At 40.1% G+C, this 22,678-nt stretch overlaps 1 protein-coding gene across 3 annotated transcripts in view; it reads left to right on the top strand.

Moving 5' to 3' along the window:
• CALCR (calcitonin receptor) overlaps positions 1-19,906 on the top strand; it is a 170,429-nt gene extending 150,523 nt beyond the window's left edge. For 2 of the 3 annotated variants that reach the window (XM_068673964.1, XM_068673963.1), the window contains exons 12-13: positions 6,230-6,271; positions 13,917-19,906. In XM_068673964.1, the coding sequence (XP_068530065.1) occupies positions 6,230-6,271; positions 13,917-14,138 (264 nt within the window). In that variant the 3' untranslated portion in view covers positions 14,139-19,906. Of the gene's footprint in view, positions 1-125; positions 488-6,229; positions 6,272-13,916 lie in introns of those variants that run through there. The other variant, XM_068673966.1, reaches the window with a different exon arrangement.
• The last annotated feature ends 2,772 nt before the right edge of the window (positions 19,907-22,678 follow it).

Below are 22,678 nucleotides of genomic sequence, written 5' to 3'. Positions count from 1 at the left end.
TGCTTGCTGTTAAGCTAATTTAGCCAAAGCTGCTGATGCCAGTGGTTTTGCAGTGAAACTGAGAGTGATTGTGGTTTTGCATTTCTTTTCCAACCACTTTCACATTGCTGGATTATCTGCCTCAGCACAAGTATAGGGAAGAATCAGGAGAAAGAGGAAACAATGAACAATGAAACAAAAAGGATCAAATGGCACTATTTCTGAACAAAGTAGAGAGAACTGAGACCACAGAGGGCTTTTATATTCAAAGAACTGTTTCTGCTGAAGTGCTGAAATTGATTGAAACTGGTGTTGTGAGGTTAATATTAAAATAAGCTGTGTATGCAAATCATCGTGCAGAAGGAATGCCAATACACGGAATAAAAGATGGAGACAATGAAGCTTCATTCAGGAGTTAAAATTACATTATTAAATAGTTTAAATTAAAATGTAACACTGACATTTTGAATTCATAAATGCTTTGAAAATACATCATCATTCAATAGGGCTGGCTTGTTTTTGTTTTTATTAAACAAAATACAACAACAAAACCACAAAAAAAAAAAAAAAAAAAAAAAACTAAAGGACATCAAACGCTTGGTCATCTGGTTTACCCTCTGTAACATGCAGTCCTATATTGACCGGCAAAGACAGATTTGTAATGTATTTGTGAGTAGTGGACAACATGGGTGATCACACTTACCCGTTTCTTGTTTCCTTTCATGCAGAAGCTAAATGCAGAAATTATTTTACTGTTGTAGTAAGTAAACAATTCTAAAATTCAGTGGTGTTTTTTCCTTAAAAGAGGTGATAAAAGATGCTACCAAAATCTATGCATCCTGTCATCTGAGTCTATTTTCTGCATATCACCTTTATCCCTTCAAAACTGTGGGTGTGCGTGATGCTGCATGCATAGAATAGTTGAAGTGATAGGTCTGTCTGTTTTTGCACCATATGCCATCTTATTTTACAGTTCTGATTAACAGCAATGAGAATCTCTTTCTTGTTTTGTTACCTGTACTATGCATTGTCACTTCAGGGATCTCAACAGCTACAACAGAATATCTCCAAAAAAGTTTTCTGGTGACAAGTTGCTAACACTTTTAGCACATTAAGATAAGAGAGAGTGTAACAATAATAAAATCACTCTTAAAATATCTTCCAACTCCTGCAAGATTGTCAGAGAACTACAAAATAAATGTTAATTGTCCTAATGATGATCATTTTGCAATACAAAGTCACCAAACTTTGGTTAAAAGGCACCCAGCAACAAAAGCAAAATATCATGAAAAGCCAAGGCAACGATGCAGAGCCTTGGCTGGGGCATGCTGGTGTAGACATAGTGCCTGACCCTGCAGAAGAGCTCTTGAAACTCCATAGGGTAATACCAGTGTGCATCCAGAAGCAGGTAAAATTTGGCATTTCAGGAGAGGTGTGAGGTTGGGCTGACAACTGCAGCTAACAGTGATGCTCCCTTTTCTACCTAGAGTGGATTTTCAATTGTGTTCTGAAATAAACCTCCTTAATCCTTTCCTAGCCATTTCTTGCATGCATATTTAAGACAGCCAGCTATATAGTCTATCCTCCGGTGCTCATTTTCTTATAGGACTGATTATGTAATTAGCAGGTGTTGTATTAGCTTGTGTAGTGGCTATATTTCCCTGTTAGCTGTTGCAGTCTCATAAACTACTGCTTGTCTCTCCATAAACCAGCGGCAGCCGTTATTGTCTGCATCCAGTGGTATGTCAGCCATACACAAGCAGGCATCATGTGTGTTTTTTTTTTTTTTTTTGGAAAATATAATACACTCTCCATCTTTACACTGGCTAAAGGATGATATTTTATCTTTTTCTAGAACAGAGAGACAGATTTTCAACAGTGCATCACTGCTGTAAGTGACCACAGTAGTTTGGCCTCTAAAATACATCTTCATGAACACAGAAATGGTGCAAGCTAGCACTGCAGTCTGTTTTACAATTCAGATGATTGAAGATGATGAATGAGAGAGAATTTATTCACACAAGAAACTATGTAATAGGGTTTCTTTCAGCAAACATGTTTCCCAGCTGAAAAACAATACAATAACAATAGGTGTTACATGCTGGGTTTCCTCTGCTAAAGTAATTTTTGAATAACTGGAGCCTGTCTGGTTTTGAATTGTCCTTCACTTTTTGCAGGATTATCATTAATGCCATTTTCAGCCAAAGTATTTTTTTCAAATATGGCTCTATGAGCAATTCACAGATGCTATATATCTACCCTACCTTGCTCAGTGTGTATCTTTCACTACACAGACCAGAATCCTCTTAGCAGATCTGTAGAGTAGATGAATAACAAGTGATAAAAATCAAAACCTGGCTGTTGTGCTGCAAATATAAATGTGTGTACTTTTGCAGCACATCCAGCCAGCCCCTTGTGTAGCAATTATTAACTCTCCTCACCATCACCAGTATAGGCTCTTCAGCCTCCAGGCTGTGGTGAAATGAAGATCATAGCAGGCAAAAGAAAGATATTTCAGCCATTAAGTGGAATAAATTATGCACTGACAGGCAAGCTGTAGGTGCACACAGCAGCTAATTAAACAGGGCTCCTAAAGTAGGCACCACCAAGCAAACATTTGCACTCCAGAACAGTGAGTTGCAGACTTTCCCTAGAGGACCTGGTTTTCAAAAGCCTGTTAGATGATGCAGAAGGCATATGAAAGATGCAATCTTCCTTGGGGTATAAAACATTACGGTATGGGGTGCTCTGGCTTCTTGCACACCTCTGATGTGAAAACACATTCATTGCTTAAAAGCCAGAAAAGTCTCATCATGCTGCCCAGCAAAGATGAAATAGTGCACCTGGGCTAGCAAGGTGCCTGCTGTGGAGGGATGAAGCAGCAGCCCTGTTCCCTGTGTGTAACTGCACACAAGTTTCTCCCCCAGCCCCAGGAACCACCAGGCAGGCCCACCAGGTTTGAGAGTCCCAGGTACATAGAGGCAGGGGTGCTCAGCTCCTGCAAGTGGGCCTGCTATCAGTGAGCACATCCCATTATCTCTCTTTCCCAATGTTGGTCCATAACAGAGGCCTCACAAGAAAGAAGGAGCAGTAGGAAGATGATATATCAGTTAGTCCCATGCATGGCCCCCTCTTGCCAAATGCTCTCCAATGAGCCCATGATTTGACACACTCATGGCTGCAGGCTCATTCCACCAACTGTCCCCTCTTACTGAACCCTCTCTCCAGAGCCTTGTAGTTGGGTTTGTAGAGACTAACATGGCACTGTCACTAGGCCAAAGAAGACCTAGAAATGGAGTTCTTCTTGATGTGATAGAGAAAAAGCCCACAAATAGCAGCAACGTGCAAGTGCTTAACCATAGAAACACAGAATGTTTTGGGAGGGACCTTAACGACCACCCAGTTCCAACCCACTGCCATGGGCAGGGACATCTTCCACCAGAAAAGGCTGTTCAAAGCCCCATCCAGCCTGGCCTTGAACACTTCCAGGGATGAGATCAGGTTACTTATGTTCTCAACACCTTGCTGACTATGGCCATAAACAGGCAATTCTGTCTCTAATGAGAAATGACAATGCTATTCAGTATAATGGCCTTGTTATTGGCAAATAAAAGATTTTTTTCTATTACATTAAGCGTAATCAAAGCACAGTACTCTGAACTATGAGAAAAATATATAGAAATCAGAAGAAATAGAAATAGAAATACAAATAGAAATACAAATACAAATACAAATGCAAATAAATAGAAATAATTGTTCATGTAACAGCATTTTTGGACTCTAGTGCTGTTGGATGTTAGAATAAAGGCACGATAGAAATGAGTAGGCTTGAAGAATCTATTAGTGCCAGAGCTTCACGTTGTAGCTGTGATATATGTATTTCATAAAACACAGCAAGGTGGCAACTCTTAGTGAGGCTAAGCATCCTACTGTCTTGAGATACTGCTTAAAATTCTGGAAAGGCACAGGACCATTTTAGTATTTACTCTAATTAAAAGCAACAAGCAGTTTACTTGCACTTTTAATCTTCCAGATCTCTGCTGCATGTTTTCTTTTGGTCTCATGTTAATAATTTTCACCAGTTGTGTGAACATTGCTTCTGTGTTTGCACAGAAGGCTGACAGATCCCATAGTTTGCTATCTGTAAATGGGCAGATGCCATATAGGTTATCCATTATTCTCCTTCAGAATCATTAGACTCCCATCTGCCATGAAACCTTATCCAACTTCAAGAAAGGTTATCTTACCAGCCCTGCACAGTGATCAGTCCATTTCTGTTCCTCACAATATTTATTTGGGTTTTGGGTTTTGACAGAGAATTCTTTGAATAAAAGGGCAACAATTTGGTTGAAGAACAAAAGTAGAAAAGTTACTTTGCTTCTTTCTCTCATTCTGATGTCTTTCATGTCTGCTGTGCCCTGTGTGGATATGAGATATCCATCAAGCTTCTCTAATCCCAGAGTACATCAAAATCCATCTCATTTCCCATTGTGGCTGGCTGCTGTTCATATAGACGCATTCTAGCAGAATGGTGAAACCCCTGATGTGACCATATACCATGCAGCTGAACAGCAGATATTTTGCAATACAGTGCAAATTAATGTAGCACACACAGTGCAGGAGCATAATCACTACAGGAAAGCCCAAGGTTTGCTCCCCTTGCATAAATTTCAGATTTTGCTATCTGTGGTCTGCCAAAGTTCTGCTGCAGAGGCATAAGGTTTGGCTGACTTTGTGGTGTTTCTCAAACCAGAGGTTAGGGAAAAACTGTGTTCTGGGATTTGAGTTTTCTGAATATACAATTTTTCCAAAACATGAAGAGACTCTTTCTTTTCATCACTCCAACTATCCTTCCTCTTCCTCTGTCTTTACATTTGAAGTCATGCCAAATTAGACATTACATACTGAAGAAAATTTATTAGAGTAAGCGCAGAAATTTTTGCAGAAATTCAGGTGATCAGCACCTCTTTGAACCAGCCTCTGTGTGTTCCAGATATATAAGCATTTTGTTACAACATTTATTTTGCCCTAAGTTCACAATCCATAATATTCACTTGAGAGTCCAAGACATTTTACAAAATGTTAGCTACAATTTAACTGATAATCAGTTAAAAGAGGATTTATAAAAAAAGGTACAGCTGTAAAGCTCTTAAAAGCAACCTCTGGGAAAACAAGCTATTGTACTGGATATTTTTTTCCCTCAATTTCACAAACTGCTGTAAGTTTAGTTTATAATAACTGCTTTAAGTAATCTAATACAAAGACATTTGGCTCCCAGTGTTGCTATGTATTGCTATTTTAATAAAAGCTAGTGCTGCTTAGAAAACTAAGTGTAATTGTGTGATTTTGAATGGCAGGCCCTATGCACAATAATTTTCTCTCTTACCTATTTTATACTTCTTCATCTCATGTTCTTGGCTTAGCCTTGTTTAATCTTATAGAGGTAATGAAATACCTGAATGACCATGGCAATAATTAAATTAATTTAAAGCAGTTTAGGTCCAAGCTAGGATCTGCAATCTCCCTTTTCCTTTTTTTCCCCTCCCCCTTACCTTCTAATTCACCTGGTTTTGTGTTGGTTGGTTGTTTTTTTCTTATTATTATTATTTTGGCTTTGGTTTGTTTTTCTTTTTTGTTTGTTTTTGGTTTTGTTTGATTGTTTTTGGTTTTGTTTGTTTGATTTTGGTTTTGTTTTGTTTTGTTTTTTCCCTTTTCTGACCACTAATACCTCTTTTCACATCCTCACCATCCATACCGATGCTGCAAGTATAGAAGTCCACTTATCCTAACATACGCTTCAATTTAAAGCCTTCGCAGCACAGTGGGGTTTCCCTTGTCTTTTAACTGGGTAACTGCACTCTCACAAATGAGTGTCAGCATGTAGGACAACTCCTCTGCCTTCTCTTCAGCAAAGCCAGAATCAGGGGATTACTCCATTGTAAGCAAGACGTCTATCTTACATATTACTTAGTCTTCCTTCTCCAGACCTCTCATACAAAAATAACTTTATAGCTGGAATAGATCATCTAGAAATGTCAGTAATATGGAAGAAAATGGTGAAATGTGTTGATAAGAAAAGACAAAAATCAATGTAATAACATAACTAAGAGCTAGGAGCAGGTTAGGTGAAATGTCCACAATGCAGAGGAAGTAAACTAAAGGTTTTTTCTTTCATCCCTCAAGTCCAAACTTCCTAACAAAGCAGAAGTATATATATGTATGTTCTGATCTCTAAATTCTTTTCTTTTAGGGCTTACTTGTGGCGACTATATTCTGCTTCTTCAATGGTGAGGTAAGTGAAGTATGGAGAGTGTATTTCCCACAGAAATTTCACACATATTTCACAGAGAAATATGTGAAATTGAACAGAGTGAAAAAAAAAACTTGAAAATAGTCACTTTGATGTTTATTGGTACCAAAATGAAGTGTGTAGAGGTACAAACTTTGAAAGCACAGAAAGTCATTTTTCAGTCTGTATATACAAGAAGCACTGCATTTTTCAAAGCTCTGTGTGGAGTGTGACCTGAATGTCTCTGAGTCAGCAGAGTTACCATTACAAAGCCAATGGCACCAAATGCAGCACAGATATGGGACTCTCCCCCAACTATCTGCAATATCACACAAGGCAGAGGTCAATGAGAAATATTAAAACACTGCACTTCCTCTCCTATTCTATATTTAATATTACAAAGGTACTGTCTCCGATATCACTGCAGAGCAGAGGAGCCTGCAGGGCTGCCAACTCCCTTCCCTCCTCTGAGGATTAGTACTGACCTTTTTAAGGTCAGTGTTTCTCAAGTTGTGATTAAGAAATAAAAAGGCGTTGAGTCAAAAATGTCTCCCCTTCTCCTCCAGCTGAATCAATGTTTTGTATACTTACAAGTGGTTTTAGGTTCACTTCACTATGTTATGGAGTTTTTGATTTTGTTGTTGTTGTTTTATGTAAAAATATTTGTTTAAAACATGTCAATAGCCAGTTGCCCACTGTAAGAGAAGATCAGGTTTGAGACCAGCTAAGAAACCTAAAGCTGCTCAAGTCCATGGGAGGTGACAAGATATATCCACAGGTCCTGAGGGAGCTGGCTGATGTAGTTGCCAAGCCATTGTCCATCATAATTGCAAAGTCATAGCAGTCTGGTGAAGTTCCCACTGACTGGAAGAAGGGAAATATAACTCCCATTTTTGTAAAGGGAAAAAGGAAGACCCAGGGAACTACAGGCCAGTCGTCTTACCTCTATGCCCAGCAAGACCATGGAGTATATCCTCCTGGAAACTCTGCTAAGGCACGTGGAAGATAAGGAGGTGATTGGTGACAGCCAACATGGCTGGACAATCCCAAGCACAAATACAGGCTGGCTGGAGAATGGATTGAGAGCAGCCCTGAGGAGAAGGACCTGGGGGTCTTGTTTGTTGAGAAGCTCAACATGAGCCAGCAATATACGCTTGCAGCCCAGAAAGCCAACTGTATCCTGGGCTGCATTAAAAGAAATGTGGCCAGCAGGACAAAGGAAGTGATTCTCCTCATCTGTTCTTGTGAGACCCCACCTGGAGCACTGCGTTAATCTCTGGGGCCCCCAGCACAAAAAGACATGGAAGTATCAGAATGAGTCCAGAGGAGGGACACAAAGCTGACCAGAGGGCTGGAGCACCTCTGCTGTGAAGACAGGCTGAGGGAGTTGGGGTTGTTCAGCCTGGGGAAGTCTCCCAGGAGACCTTACAGCAGCCTTCCAGTGCCTAAAGGGAGATTACAGGAAAGCTGGGGAGGTGCTCTGTGTCAGGGGGTGTAGGGATAGCACAAGGGAGAATGGCTTTGAACTAAAAGAGGGTAGATCTTGATTAGATATAGGGAAGAAATTCTTCACTCTGAAGGTGGTGAGACAGTGGCACAGGTTGCCCAGAGAAGCTGTGGATGCCCCATCCCTAGAGGTGTTCAAGGATGAGACTTTGAATGAGACTTTGAGCAACCTGGTGTAGTGGGATGTGTCCCTGCCCATGACAATTAGATGGCCTTTAAAGTCCCTTCCAGTCGAAAGCACTCTATGATTCTATGATTTAAATTCCTGCAGTAAGCCATTTCCAAAACATTGAAAATAAAAATGTTTTTTCACTACACCAGGATCATTTAGCTATATTGAAATAAGCTCCCACATTAGCTTAGAAAAGCTTTAAAGTCCTTTAAAAAGTTAATTTTGAATCCAGAGTAGATAAATTAGACACAAAGCAAGATCTGTGGTGCTGACACTCAGTATGTCACCCTAAAGAGATACTTATGCTTTTGTTTATCCCTGTGTGTTATTAGCAAGTAGCAAATTTCCAGAAATGATGTGACCACAGTGATGTTTTGATGGTGACTTGAAGCAAGTTATCTTATTGATAAGGTGCTACCAGCTGGTTTGCTAACTTTTGGGATGGCAGTGAATATTAAATTCTACCATCTCGTGTTGACATCACTATGCATTGCTTCTGGCTGGCTTGCTGCATAAACGTACAGAAAAATGAAACAGTAGAAACGTCCTGCTGAAATTCTGTACCATGGCTTCTCAGGCAACATAATAAGGAATAATAAGGAATTAGTAAAACATGAGTAGTTAACGACACCAAAACCTAAAATGAATTGATAGCTTTAAAGATCGTGTTACAGAAAGGTGCACTTTCATTTCAGAGATGGGTCCAATTAAGCAAAGTTGGAGATGTTCAACTCTTTTTCCATACCAAATATCTGTCCCCAGAATCTGCAGGCTGCCACCACCTTTCTCCTCCTCCCTCACTGTCATCACTTTCTGTCAAAGTCCAGTCTCTGTGCCCTGCAAATACAGAAAGACTTTTGGTTCCCTCTAGTAGGGAGGAACTGGCATGAAGAAGCAAAGGAACAGCCAGGCAATTTCTGAAACATCGTCTCCCTGTAGGAATGGCTGCAGAGCTATGTACAGGCGGTGTTCCAGTATGTCCTCACTTGCCTCCAAACAATGTGTTACCCCAACATCCTGGTCTTCAGCGTTGCTTTCTTTCTCCTTCATTCCCTCCAGGGTCACCTTCAACTTTTTCAGATCAGATTTTGCAAAAAATACTTGCTTTATATTTTATAGCTTTAGGGTGAAAGGTCAATTACTCTGTAATTCTCCAACTCTAATGAAAACATGGATTTGTGCCTAGATTGAAAGCTGTAGCAGTGCTAAAATGAAGAAAAGCAACAAGAAAATGAACAGAAAACATAACATATCTTAAAGACTCTTTGTTTCTTAGATATTTTTAATCACATATCTAATTGCAAAGTACTGTTAGCAAAGCCACAATGATAGAAAAACATATCCACCTTTATAACTTCAGTAATACAATCTTCAAGTTACCCAATAATAAATATAACTGGAGCATCTGCTTGCCAACATCATGGTAGACATGCATATCAATTAATTCAAAATCTGATTTCAGGGTACAAAGGAGTTTGCCTATCATGTGAACTAACCTATAGAGTATTAAGCAGAAAACTAAATGCCACATTCCAGGAATGAAGCAGGGTAAAATACATGCATGGGTCTCCTTTGTTTATTAAGTAGTATATTACATTTAATTTAGAATTCATAATACATATATTTGGATTAAGTAAATACACCATATTCATATATGATATTCAGTTATCCAACCTCAGAAACACTGCACTCTACGGACTTCTGCTTTGATTGAGCTCCTGTTAGTAAGCTGCAATAACAGCCTGTGGTCCTTATACAGACTGATGATGCACAGTCTGTATAACACAGTCTGAATGTAAATCCTGAATAACACCAAATTTTGGTGAATATTCACCAAAACCCTAATCACCTCCAAAAGCCGTTTTGACACATATGGTGGTCCATACACTCACACACAAACAACAAAACTCTTCCCTGTGAAAGGCCATGATCTGAACATCCACTTCTGATCGTCAGTGAGGCATCACTGAGGGGACACATCTGGAAAGGACAGAGCCCAAAATGGGAAGAAAAAAGAAATGGCTTCAGACTGTGTGGAGGATTAATGACTCCTCGATGGAGTGGCTGATCAGAAATGTTCATCAGGGTCAGGCAGTAAGAACAAACAGCCCAGGCGGTTTAGGTTTCCCAGACATACTGAATGTTTTTTGGTGGTGTCTGAGTTTTTTTCACCGCTACTCCAATTTTCAGAGTTGTTGCATCTGCTGCAGACATGCAGGCTGTCTAACATGGCCATCGACAGAGATGTTGGGAAAGCCTTGCATTACTTTCTTATAGGAAATGTTATTCACCGTTCAGGGGAAGCTTTTTTAGAATTTCCCATTAAGGTGGGCAGAGAGCCAACGCTGCTGACACCTCTCTCATATAGCTTCAGACAGTTTGGTGCTACTTGCATCACCACATTATCAATAAATATCAAGCAATCATGTACTAGAGTAGCTGTGTTGGGCTGTGCCAGAAAAGGGAATGAAAAGATTATGACCCCTTTCTTCCAAGTCCATTTATTCCTGCAGACAGATGAAGTGCAGATACAGAGAGCACTGGAACAGTCTGTGGAATCTCCTTCCCTTGAGATATTCAAAAGCCATCTGGACACAATCCTGGGTAATATGCTGTAGGGGACCCTGCTTGACCAGGGGGCTGGACCAGATGATCTCTGGAGATCTCTTACAACCTCAGCTATTCTGTGATACTGTGATTAATTTTAATACCACAGGAGACTGGATACTCAGTGATTTGCCTTTTTTTTAGTGGAATATTTAACTTCAAGGCTGAAATATACAAAATTTGCCAGGACAAACAGTGCTAAACTCAGTACCACCTGACAGTGTTTTATATTGCATTTGTTGCTTGCTACATCACCAGTCTCACTTTATTACCATAAGCCTATCTATAGAAAGAAATGTAAAAATACTAATGAGAAATTGAACCAATGCCTGCATACATGTGGAAGAACACATAAACAGTGGACTTCCCCAGGACTTAAATGATAGATCTTCTCATGCATTTTCATATAAAATCTCAGTGTCCAGCAGCAAGGTAGTTTCTCAGTCCAATAACAACAGTTTTGTGCAGATGATACAAGGTCTCTTCAACAGTCTGCTCACCAGACCATATTTCCAGGCCTGAGACTACTTCTAGACTGCACGGCTGGCCAACAAAATGGAAAGTCTGTTTGGAAAAAAAACAGCCATGTGCCAAAGAGGCATGAATGGGTAATAGAGAACAGGAAAACGTTTAAAGTATTGAAGAGCAGAGAAAAAGAAAATCAGACTTCTCATTTCTCTAGGCTTCTCTTCCCTTCATCTGCAATCACAGAGGAAAGCATGGCAGGAGACTCTGTGGTCATTAACACATTATGGCTGTGCATGTGATTTTCAGTAATACTGCTTACATATTTTAAATCCATGCATGAACAGTTTTAGTTGGCGCTGAACTCTGATCATCTGAGATCTTTGGAACTGGGGCTGAAATCTAGATTAACACATTGTTTTATTCAAGTGCAGCAGCTCATACAGCCTGCTAGCCATTTTCAGCCAGGCTCTGGTATGGGCCAGAACTGCAGTGGAGAATAAAAACACAGCTGCTTTGACCTCGTGCTCTCACTGCTCCATGGAGCCTTTTCAATGCAAGCAGTTTGAGAGCTCAGCAGGAGCTCATCACCCCCACAGTTTCTCTTCTCCCTATGCAAAAGCAATGAAAGCCTTTCCATTGATCCTGGGGTCTGTGCAGGGTGCAGGGGAAGGGGAACTGGGGGAAGAACAGGAGGGCTGTAAGTGCACAGGTTTGCCATCTGCAACCAGCTCCTTTATGATACCAGGAAAATCCATTGACTTAATCCTTCTTATTTCTTCTGCCAGTCCCTCCCCATAGCTTCTAGAATGACCAGTCCACAATATTCATGTGGAGCACTGCAATGTTAAGAAGACAATTTTGAAGAGTACAAAATCTGTACAGGTTTAACCTCCTTATCGTGTGCTACAACTGCATTACTCTTTCATGCAGTTAATTCTTTCTCACTGATACACTTTAGCAAGGGTGTGATATAAAACATCCATGCGTGCATCCAACTTCTTAAATCTTGATATTAGATAAAATAATCATAGAATCATAAAGGTTGGAAAAGACTTCCAGGATCATCTGGTCCAACCGTCCCACTACCACCATCACCCACTAAACCATGTCCCTAAGCACCGCGTCCAACCTTTCCTTGAACACCCCCAGGGACGGGGACTCCACCACCTCCCTGGGCAACCGATTTCAAGGCCTGAATAAGCTCTGTTCACAGCCCTGGTATCTAAAGTTCTTCGTAACTATATGCCTTTTCTATGCTTGATATCTAATTAATCTGCATTGACCATTTGTTTTCTTTATGTGTTAGAGGAAGGTAAACAGGAATAATAAAAACTCTAAACTACTTAGCCATGAGTTAAGTGATAGCAAAAAAAGATCTAGTATTGGAAAATTGTCTTTGATATAATTTTCTGTTATTTTTAAAGAACTGGTCCAGCAATGTTTGTTTACTCATGAAAGTAGTATTCCAAATTCAGTGCAACTATTTACATGTGTAAAGATTTATAACATCAATTCTCGTGCCTTGGTTTGTGCCTTGGCTTAAAAATAAAAAGCCGAAGCAATTGAAATATCCATTCTTGGCATGCTGCATAGTCCCGCTGTACACTCAGTAAGCATCTCGGATTCACAGCAATTCCTTATGAAGCCTTGTCCTTATGTGACATGAAGCAGCTTTCTGGCAGGCAGCTGTGGGCGGGGAGTAGATAGCATTTTACTATATGCATATTAATGGAGTGATTAGGATTGTGAAGACATAGGAAATATTAAAGTTGTTCAGACTCATTTACATGAATCAAAGGTGCTGTTCTGCACAGAGCCTAGGGAGGGACCTCAGACAACTCCCTGAGCAGGAATGGCACGTAGTGCCCACCACAACAGGTGCACGGGAGCTCCAGGACTCTTCCAAGTCTCAGCACATCACCTGCATCCTCCTGCCTCCAGAGGGGTGGTAACTGACAGCACATCGTTCTGGCAAACTGCTCCTGTTCTCACATTTGGCTGGCTGGAATAGCTGAACTGAATGAACAAAGCCAGGGTTTGCCCACCCTCTGCTCATGTCTCAGCACTTCCTTTGGGAAGGAACTAGCCAGTGCCAGCACACCCGAACGTGCAACTGGAGAAGGGCTTCTTATTCCCTGGCAGAACTCAACAGTTTAAGTCATATCCTAATGCAGTGTATAACATCACTCTGAACGTAAATGTTGAATCAAATGTTTTTCTCCTTGAAGATGAATGTCTAAAAGCTGAAATTCTCTTGTATGCAGAGGGCTATGGCCAGTGCTATTTTTTTTTGCCAGTGCAGCAAGTGTTCTTTAGTTACCATAACAAGATCTCAGTTAACCTGTACTAATCTGCCAGCTCTTTCTGTAAAAATTTAGCCCTGGTAAGCTCTTGAATTGTCCTTATATTATGCCATTCATGGCCAGTTTTACTCCAGGTTAAATTCCTTCAAGCAAGATGATCATTTGGCATTTGCCATTCCAACGGCATGGATCTGGGTGCAGCATCAGATGGGCTGTAATATTCATCTCTTCCTCTTCTTCCCTCTTCTACCACAGCATCCTACTGTGCTCCCATGCAGCAGTCTGCACATTGACCTCTTATGGGAAGAGCTAGCACCTATCTTCTCATCACAAGCAGTGACCATTGCAGAAACTGTAATTGTTGCCAAGGGTATGCAGGAGGGGACCTAAGGCCAGGACTCAAGCAACTGCTTCTGCTCCTGGAGCTGTGAGGAGAGGGAAGAAGAGAGGCAGACAACCTGATAGAATTAGACCTGGTGCTGTTTCCTTTTTTTTTTTTTTTTTGTCCCTATTTCCTGCAGCAAATTTTAAAATTGTTACAATTTTAGGAGTCTAGGTCATGCCTCACCCTAACTACACATGTCTTTAACAGGTGCAAGGAGCTTTGAAAAGGCAATGGACGCAGTACAAAACCCAGTGGGGCCAAAGGCGCCGAGAACACTGTTCCACCCGATCTACCTCTTACACTGCAACGTCAATCACAGAGGTCCCCGTGTACCTGTACCATCATGACTCCAACAATGAACAGCTAAATGGAAGATACATAGATGACTCTGAACTTGTTGCATTGAAATCTGGAGAGACGTCTGCCTAGCTCAGCAGCAGCCACTGCAAACACACCATTTCACGTCCTGCTTGTGAACAAAGAGAGGGAAAGGGTGGGAGCGCAGAAGCCCAAGCCACTGGGGGAGAACGCAAGACCAGGTGAATGGACACGTCATATCCAAACCACATTGGCCTCTGACAGCGATGGCCTAGAGAGAGTCTGACGCAGAGGTGGGAATGGCATTTATTCCTATTGAGCATGGACTTGCCCACCAGGCTACATAATTCCCACACCTCCTGACACTGGCCAGATGAAGTGACAATTTGGCAGAAGCAATGGTGCCAGGGAGCCCACTGCAAATAGGAAAGAAAGAACCAGCATGTAGCAATGGGAAACTTTCAGCACTTTTTGCTTTCAATACTTTTCTTTAACACGAGATCTTAAATATCAACTTTCACCTGATGTGACTGGCTTGGAGTCCTTTACTTTTCCCCTTTTAAGGAACTTGGTGACTTCTTAAAAGATTTTGCACATTGCGAGACAAATCAAAAAGATGAACAGAAAAAGAGTAATTACAAAGTATTCAAACATTGATGATCTTCAATGGATACCCCAAAATATATCCGTCCCATTAGCAGGTGCATAAAACAAGGGAAGGTAAAACAGTAGTTGTATAACAAGATCTCAGACAACCTCAGAGGAACCAACCAGGTCTTTAGGCTGTCTCACACTCCTCCTGAAGGCATCTGAAAATTGCTGTTTAACAATACTGGTAATTCAAGAGTATTTATTTATAGGAAAAAATTGTCACCTTATTACTCTACCCAGAAACTCATCATTAAGGCACAATTCTTTCATTTTGAATAAACTGTGAAATTTGTTTGGAAATAATGATTTTCTTTAATAGCCACTCTGAGATGAATGCTAAATGAACACTTGCTTCTCTGATAAAATTATGATCATGGCAGTAAGGGGCACCAGGTAAGAAATGAGAAACTAATGTCATAGTACAGGAAACAACTATTTTTAGAATGTTTGCTGTTCTGAGTCCTTCACTGTTGAAGGTGACAATTTCATGTGTGAGTCTGTCACCAGGAAAACAAGATGAACATACAGTTTTGTGAGTAATAAGCACCTTCTATCACACATTCAAAGCATCGTTAGAGTCTCTATGTGATTATTGAGACAGAAATCAGGTCAGGGAGAAGCTGATTTGCAATTGGAAGTTACAGTACTGTCACTGCAAAAGTTCTGCAACCCACAAAAGAAATAAAATAGGTGAATTTCCTACATAAAGTGAAACAAAAATAATCTGCAAGCAGCAAAAACAGTGCCAAGGAAGTTTTGCAAGTATATGAATGCTCTGACATTTTGTGCATAAAATGTTTAATGAATATAATGCCATTCCTTCCTGCATCTTTGAAATACTGTCCTGCAGATATCTTTCTCCCCACACCTTTGCCTTTTGTTTAGATGTGCATGGGATATTTCAAATGCTAACATCTTCAGGGTACTAATCAGAGTCTTTAGCTTCAATGAAGTTGTGAAGTTATCAGTCCTCCTTTGTTTTCCCTGCTAATACACTTGCATATGATGCTTCAAACCCAGCCTGCTCAGGAAGACATGGTCAGAGGAGGAGGCAGCTAAAAGTGCCAGAGGTGGTACTTGCTCAAATGTCTAAATGCCATCCCTGACATGGGAGCTGTAAAAATGCTGCCTTAAGTGGCAGATGAATAGGAAAAGCTGGGATAGCATCTTTTAAACTGCAGCTGTATTCATGTTGGACTTCTTTCACTGGTGTAAAATTTCTTTCTTTCCTTCACTTGCTTTCTGTAATTCCATCCATAATGATTTTTTCTCCTTAGTACTGCATAAGGTACTTAAAATATTATGGGTTAGAACAGTTTTTAATCCAGATCTTGTCAGATAGTAAAGGAGAAAAGAAAAAACTGCAATAAAGTGCTTGAACTAAATATCAATTCATTTGTAATTTTAGAGGTCACAAAGTCCCTAAACCTTCCTTGGTCATGCTGTGCCAAGGAAGGGCTGCAGGACGGTCTGCATGCCACAGAGTAAAGTGCATTCTAGAGAGTCCCATGGGAAGAGGTCAGAGGTAAATCCTGACATGAACCTTCATAATCTAATTCAGATTCTGTTGAGATTAACAGGAAAATCCCTGCTGATTTAGATGAGTGGTGAACAACTCTATTTATCATTTAGATATGACTTACATAATACAGTTTGGCATAGACATCAACAAACAGAGAAATTTATTTCTAGTGATTTGGAACCATTTTTAAATAGTATTCAGCTGGGCTGTTTTCCCTTCACTGACACAGCTAAACTATGACAATAAACTTTACTATTCATTGAAAATTTCAAGTGGAGATATGCTGAACATGTCTACCTACATGAGACACCATCTCGCTGGAACAGTCCCTACCAGGAATGAGTAAATGAGGGGTATGTGCAATTCCAGTGCTACGAGACAGGACCAAATCCTCATCACACATGCATGAGGCAATGCCTTGCAGGAGAGGGGTGTGCTCCATTTGTGCCACAGGCACACACACAGCCATTGCACACCACCAAAGCTTCCTCCCCAGTGAGCAGTGAGGAGCTGCTGATGTTGCCACCACAGAACAAGAGAGGAATAGGGGAACAAGAAGTAACTGTCCACCAACACTGCAATTCATTGCTTTGTTTATCTCATGGAATATCTACAGGAAAATGCAAACCCGTGTATTCATTCAGTTTTTCTTCAGAGTTCAAGGAATGCAAAGGAAGTTATTTTTTTAACAGTATTCTGCATATTGATATTTCTGCATTTACCAATGAACAATGGGAAGTAGGGGATTAAAAAGGCAAGGTGTCTCTGTATGAATTCTGTATTTCTAAATAATTTTGAGGCACACTGTGCTTCCCAGGAGAGCTCCAGAAAGTACTCTTTGTTTCTAAAGACACAGATAAACTGATTGTAAAAGAAGTGTGCATAACAGAGAGTTTAATGATGATCATGCACACATAAGTACAAGTTGTTTTACAGCCTGTTATGTTCATGTGGATGTACAAAATTGAAATGCTTTACCATTATACTGATTGTTTTCTTCATTCACTAGTCTTTTTTTTTTTTTTTTTTCTCATTCTGTTCAGTACAATGCTCTGAAATGCCAAATTTGGAATCTTGGTTTTGGGATATTGGTTTGGGGATCTTGTTTTTAGCTTCAGGTGTTGGAAATGCTACATAGTTTTGTCAGTCTTTTTGGCATCTTTGGTTTCAGTGGTGTGGCAATGACTCGCAGCCACTGAAAATTTGGTGTAAAATGCATACTGAGTTTAGTGTTGCCATCGCCCCAGAGTCTGCAGGAAAGGCTTTGTTTTAAAGATACTTACTCAATAATTTCTAATCCAACATCTTTTTCCAATGGGAAATGCTACCTTTCTTCATCTAAGAATGGCTTGAAATGCTGTCATTGTGCATATAAGGTGAATTTCACTTCTGTGCTTTATAAATAGCATCATACACTAGTGACAATAATATTGGGAATGCTGGTTTGACCTTAATAATTACAATGTCGTGGCAGTAAGGAGCTCTGTCTTTAATACATTTCACAGGAATGGCATAAATGCATAGTTAATGTATCAGTGTATCAAAAAGAAGGAAAAGGATCCAATGCTTGGATCAGTGGATTCAAGGTATATTTTCAGAGGAAACCATCCTTATGTTAAGTAACACTGCAGTATCTATTTCCTCTCAAACACCAGATCCAGTGCATGAAAACTCAGTTTACTGAACAGTTGCTCTGGCAGAAAGCTTCATGCAGTTGTTGTGTTTGAACAACTGAATCTATGAGGGATGCTGGATGGTATCCTTCATTAGGTACAGAAACAGCACAAAGGAAAGACTTGATTTGGCATGGGATGCTGAAAGAAAGCCTTTTTTATTATTTTATTTGCTTAATAAATAAGTTTTAGCTGAAATAATAGAGCAACAAAGGTAGAAAAGACAACTTTCTCTATATTAAAATTCTTAGTAATAATGCTACTTTAATTAGAAGTCTGCCAGTATTTCCATTACAAAGTGCTCATGTGTTTATAACACAGCACCATAGCATTGTTTTGGGATGAAACCAACCACACAAATGGGGTGAATTTCTATCCTGTTTTTATGAATCCAGCTCCATCCTTTGCCAACCTTAATAAACAAAATCTGAGATATTTTTCAAGATGCAAATTCTAAACACTAAATATGTGGAGGGATCTGCATTTCCAGGGCTTTGAATTTTAAAAGTCAGATGCATCTTTTTGAGGCTACATATGCATAGCTATTTGATTACTGCTCAAAAATATAAGCATTTGTAACCTAAAACTCATTTGCATTGAAACAGCAGTTGATCCCATGCCAACAAGACTCTACACAGGGTGTGAGCATACCCACTCTGCCCTCTGGCAGCAAGGAGATGTGCATGGAAGCCACATGCTCTTTGGACCCAGTCTAAGCCAAATGAATAAAAAAAAGGGGGGGGGGTGAGATTTTTGCAACACACAGTAATGGCAAAGTGGGAATTTTATGTTCCTGGGGCAGCTGGGTTTCTGCCATTCTGTGTGTTCCAGGAGCACCCGCTTCAGAGGGACTGAGGAATGGCCTTCAGAAGGACTTGGCAAAAGGCAGGCATGAATCCTCCACTGCAAATGTCGTTGGGCAACAGTGAGGGAATGTCAGACCTCCAGCTCACAGCACAGCCTTGGGAGGAAGCGCATGATTAATTCCTTCGTCAACAAGTGAAATCTAAGTGCCTGGCCCACTCTGTGACTTAGGAAGGTGCCAGAGTTATGCTGCTTTGACAACTCCCATTCTTTGGCATCTGTGGCAATTATGGCACTTGTAAGGTTTAAATTATTGTTTTTGTGAGCTGTGTATCGTTCTGTGCAGTATTTTGCAGATACTTCCAGATGATTCACAAATCTATATTTAAGCACCCCTTTATTGAGCACTCAGAGAATCACTGAGGAAAAAAAAAATTCTCAAAGTCTCCAACATAGACCACTATGTTCCTCTTAGCTCCATTCCTCTCTGGACAGCTCTTTTATCCAGTAAAATTAAGTGGTGAGGAGGTTGTCATTACTGAGCATGTCACACCGCTGCAGAAAAAGAAAGCATCACAGCAAGATGACTAACTGGGGTATTGGATATGACTGTCATGAAGCATAGATAGGCACAGATAGTGTTAGGGATGATTTAGGCCTCGATCATCCTGCCTTGGCAGAGGGATGACCTGCCAACATCCTGTCAAGATGTATTTTCCATGATTTCATTACAGCAAAGGTGGGCACTGTGCTCTTGTTGGGGCAGGATGGTGCTTAACTCTCCTTATATGCTGAGACTTTCTTCCCAATCCAGTTTTAAGATCTCACAAACCTATCTTTAAAAGGAAAAAAACAATATTGAGTCTAAAGGGTATCAGATCTCTACACTGACTTTAAGAATCCTATTTCTTTCCTGTCATTGCAAGTAAAAGCAACTTTGAGAAGTGACTGCTGGAGGTTACTTTGTGTGATGGGCAGCAGTGTGACTAGATGCAACCCCTCCTTTTCCAAGTGCTGATCTTAGTTTGCATAAATGTGTTCCCTCATCTGCATTTCTCGCCATCAGTACAAGAAGTGTTAACTCTCCAATCTGTGCATCCTACAAATTTTCAGGAGGAACATTTTGCCTGTAATGTTTGCACTTTATGTTGACTTGCTGTTGATCCAGACTGACAGACTGGAAAGTGTGCATTGTAATCCAAACCAAGTCATAGCTTTCAGGTGCTTGTCCAATATTGTTTGCTTGTTTGTTTAATTAAAAAAAAAAAAAAAAGTGAAATTATAGAAATGGAAAGTGCAGATTTAAAACTAAATTAGGGCTAAAACACATAGATCAAGTATCTTTAGAACTACAATAAAATCAACTTTCTCTTTTTAACAAAATGTAATCACATAACCCGAAAAAGCAACATATAAAAGCTCTTGAGATGCTGAACATTAGAAAAAAGGCACAATAAAAAAGCAAACATCTGGAAATTATAGGCAACATACATACATATATATTATATATTTGGGTATATGTGATATATGAATATATGGATGTATATAAGAACCTCTGTTCACGTAGAATATGACCCCCTAGTGGCCCCAGAATGCAAGAACCATACGTGATGAATGGGAGACACTGTGGGGCCCAGAAGGTACATTGCCACCAAGTACCTTCATGCTTTCCAGGGACCATGTACTGAGCACAGGCAACAGGGGTCAGCCATCTGCCCGCTCCAGCACCAGGCTGGTTGATGATGGGGATGACTGGGCCAAGAAATGCTGGCCACGCTTGTTAAAACGACACTGAGCTCATGACAGGGGCTAGTCAGGAGACAAGCAGAAACGATCTCTTTTCCAGCCGTATGTCTGCTGTCCAACAGGTAACCTCATTAATGTCACCAGCATATGACCCTTCTGTTGTGGAGAAGACTAACCTAAGATCAGACACTTACCTGACACAGAAAACCTCTTATTTCACTGTACCCTGTGTAACACAGAAGAAATTCTCACTGACTTCAGCAGTGTATCTCAGGACAGGCTTTCATCGGTTTTGATTTTAGAGGTTAAATATCTAGCAGACATTGAAAACGCAGAGAAATACACTATCACCTTCATATTTAACATGAAAGATCTTAATCATCACTATTGTGCTACATACAGACTTCTTAATGTAACAAGACACTAATTTTACATTTCTGTGGTTTTCAGTAGTGAAATACCTGATCTCTATGCCATGTTTTTATCCTACACAAGAATTCACAAGTTACAAGACTATTAATATATATTTTTCAGTGTTGTATTTATAAAGAGACAACCAGTTGTTTTACATCAAAGGTTTAGCAAACAACGGCTGCTGGACAATCAAAATAAAAAGAACAAAAAAGGCCTTCCCGTGTCCATGCTGACCCCATGGAAAACCCTGAGAGAGGCACTGGGCTGATCACCAGGATGTAGCACTGATAGGAGCTCCTGACATGTGGCTGGTGTGGAGGGAGATGTACAGCTCTTCCCACGATCCCACTGCAAGGGGATGAACTTCTCCCAGTGTGTGTGTGATTTTAATACGTAAGCCCTTTATGAATACCACCATGATTAACGTCCCTTCTGAGAAAGACCCAAGCAAGTTCTGTGTAGTTTGCCCAATCTGTGAAATACGACCTGTGAAGAAAGTGGCCATAACTCTGGATTTAGAAGTTGCATTGACAGCGTAGGCTTCCACGGGGGAAATTTGTTGTTTACAAATAACAAATTGTTGTTTACAATAGCTATAGGCTATCTTCCTGTAATGAATTTTGCTTTATGGTCAGAACCCACATTCTGCTTCTTTTGGATTGAGTGGGCAGATCTATCGAGTTCAGGCCCACAATAAACAAGGAGAAAATAGCTGAAGAAAATATTTTGCTTTTTGCATTATATTGTACTACAAGGTTTTTTATTATTATTTTATTTTACAAGCTCTGTCATTGTCTTTGGATGTATAGCAAGTATTTAACTCCCAAGGACTTTGCCACCATGCTCACAATTGGCTCTCCAGCAAGGAGGGAGGTGCCCCTCTGGCAGACTAGCTTTGAACGGGCAGCAATTCAGAGCATTCACAAGAATTATAGTACTAGCATGTCCAGCACACACACACACACACACGCAGAAGTAGGAATGATCCAAGGTGCAGCCTTCACTTTCAAAGGGAAGGAGTGCAAGGATTTTTCATTTTATCCCTCTTCTGTACATTTTTTCCCTGTTGAAAGATCCCTGGGAGATCAGAGTTAGTAAGGATGTGGAAGGATAGCAGGTCCCTCCAGATGTGCCATCACGTACACAGCCACTACCACACACACGATGAACTGTTTGTCATGACTTGTCAGGTTTGGGAAGATGCCATAAAAGAATCAGAGCATTTTCCCCTCATAGCTACAGGAGTTACGTGGTAACAATTGCTCTTTCTATAAGAATATTGTAAACCAAGGTCTCTGTTTCTCATCCATAAAGTCCATTGGTACTATATTACACAAGTACTAAAATTCTTCAGTGCAGGAAGGTGCATCAGTTACTAACAAAGCACTTCAGCAGAAGAAATGAAGGCACTCAGGACAAAGGAACATTATACATATATTTTATTCTTGGCACACACAGTCTTTGTATATCAGTAATAGACCTTCAGGAGTCAAAACATATAAAATAAAATCTGGATATATTTTAAATGATTCCCTGTGTATATGAAAAGCTTTCTGGATTATACTTTTTTTTAGCTTTTTTATCTAGATAAAATATCACTGTGTGACAGGAAAGGTTTCTGCAATCAAGATTTATTGGATTATGCTTGAAATGCATGGTTCATGAAACAGAAGAGGCTTGAAAATGTAGCAAGACTTTCTGTGTTGGCAAATCTGAGGAATGGTCTACTTATGTCTGATATAAATGAAAACTCAGCTCTAATTGAATTATCCTTTTGTTTTTATACGCACCAAGAATTTTATGTCTACTTTAACATTTACTGCATAATGTGTTTTATGTTG

The sequence above is a fragment of the Anas acuta genome, chromosome 2 (genome assembly GCF_963932015.1).
Source record: "Anas acuta chromosome 2, bAnaAcu1.1, whole genome shotgun sequence".
Taxonomy (NCBI): domain Eukaryota; kingdom Metazoa; phylum Chordata; class Aves; order Anseriformes; family Anatidae; genus Anas; species Anas acuta.
Note: the sequence above shows the minus strand (reverse complement) of the source record. Positions and strands in the feature narration are given on the sequence as shown.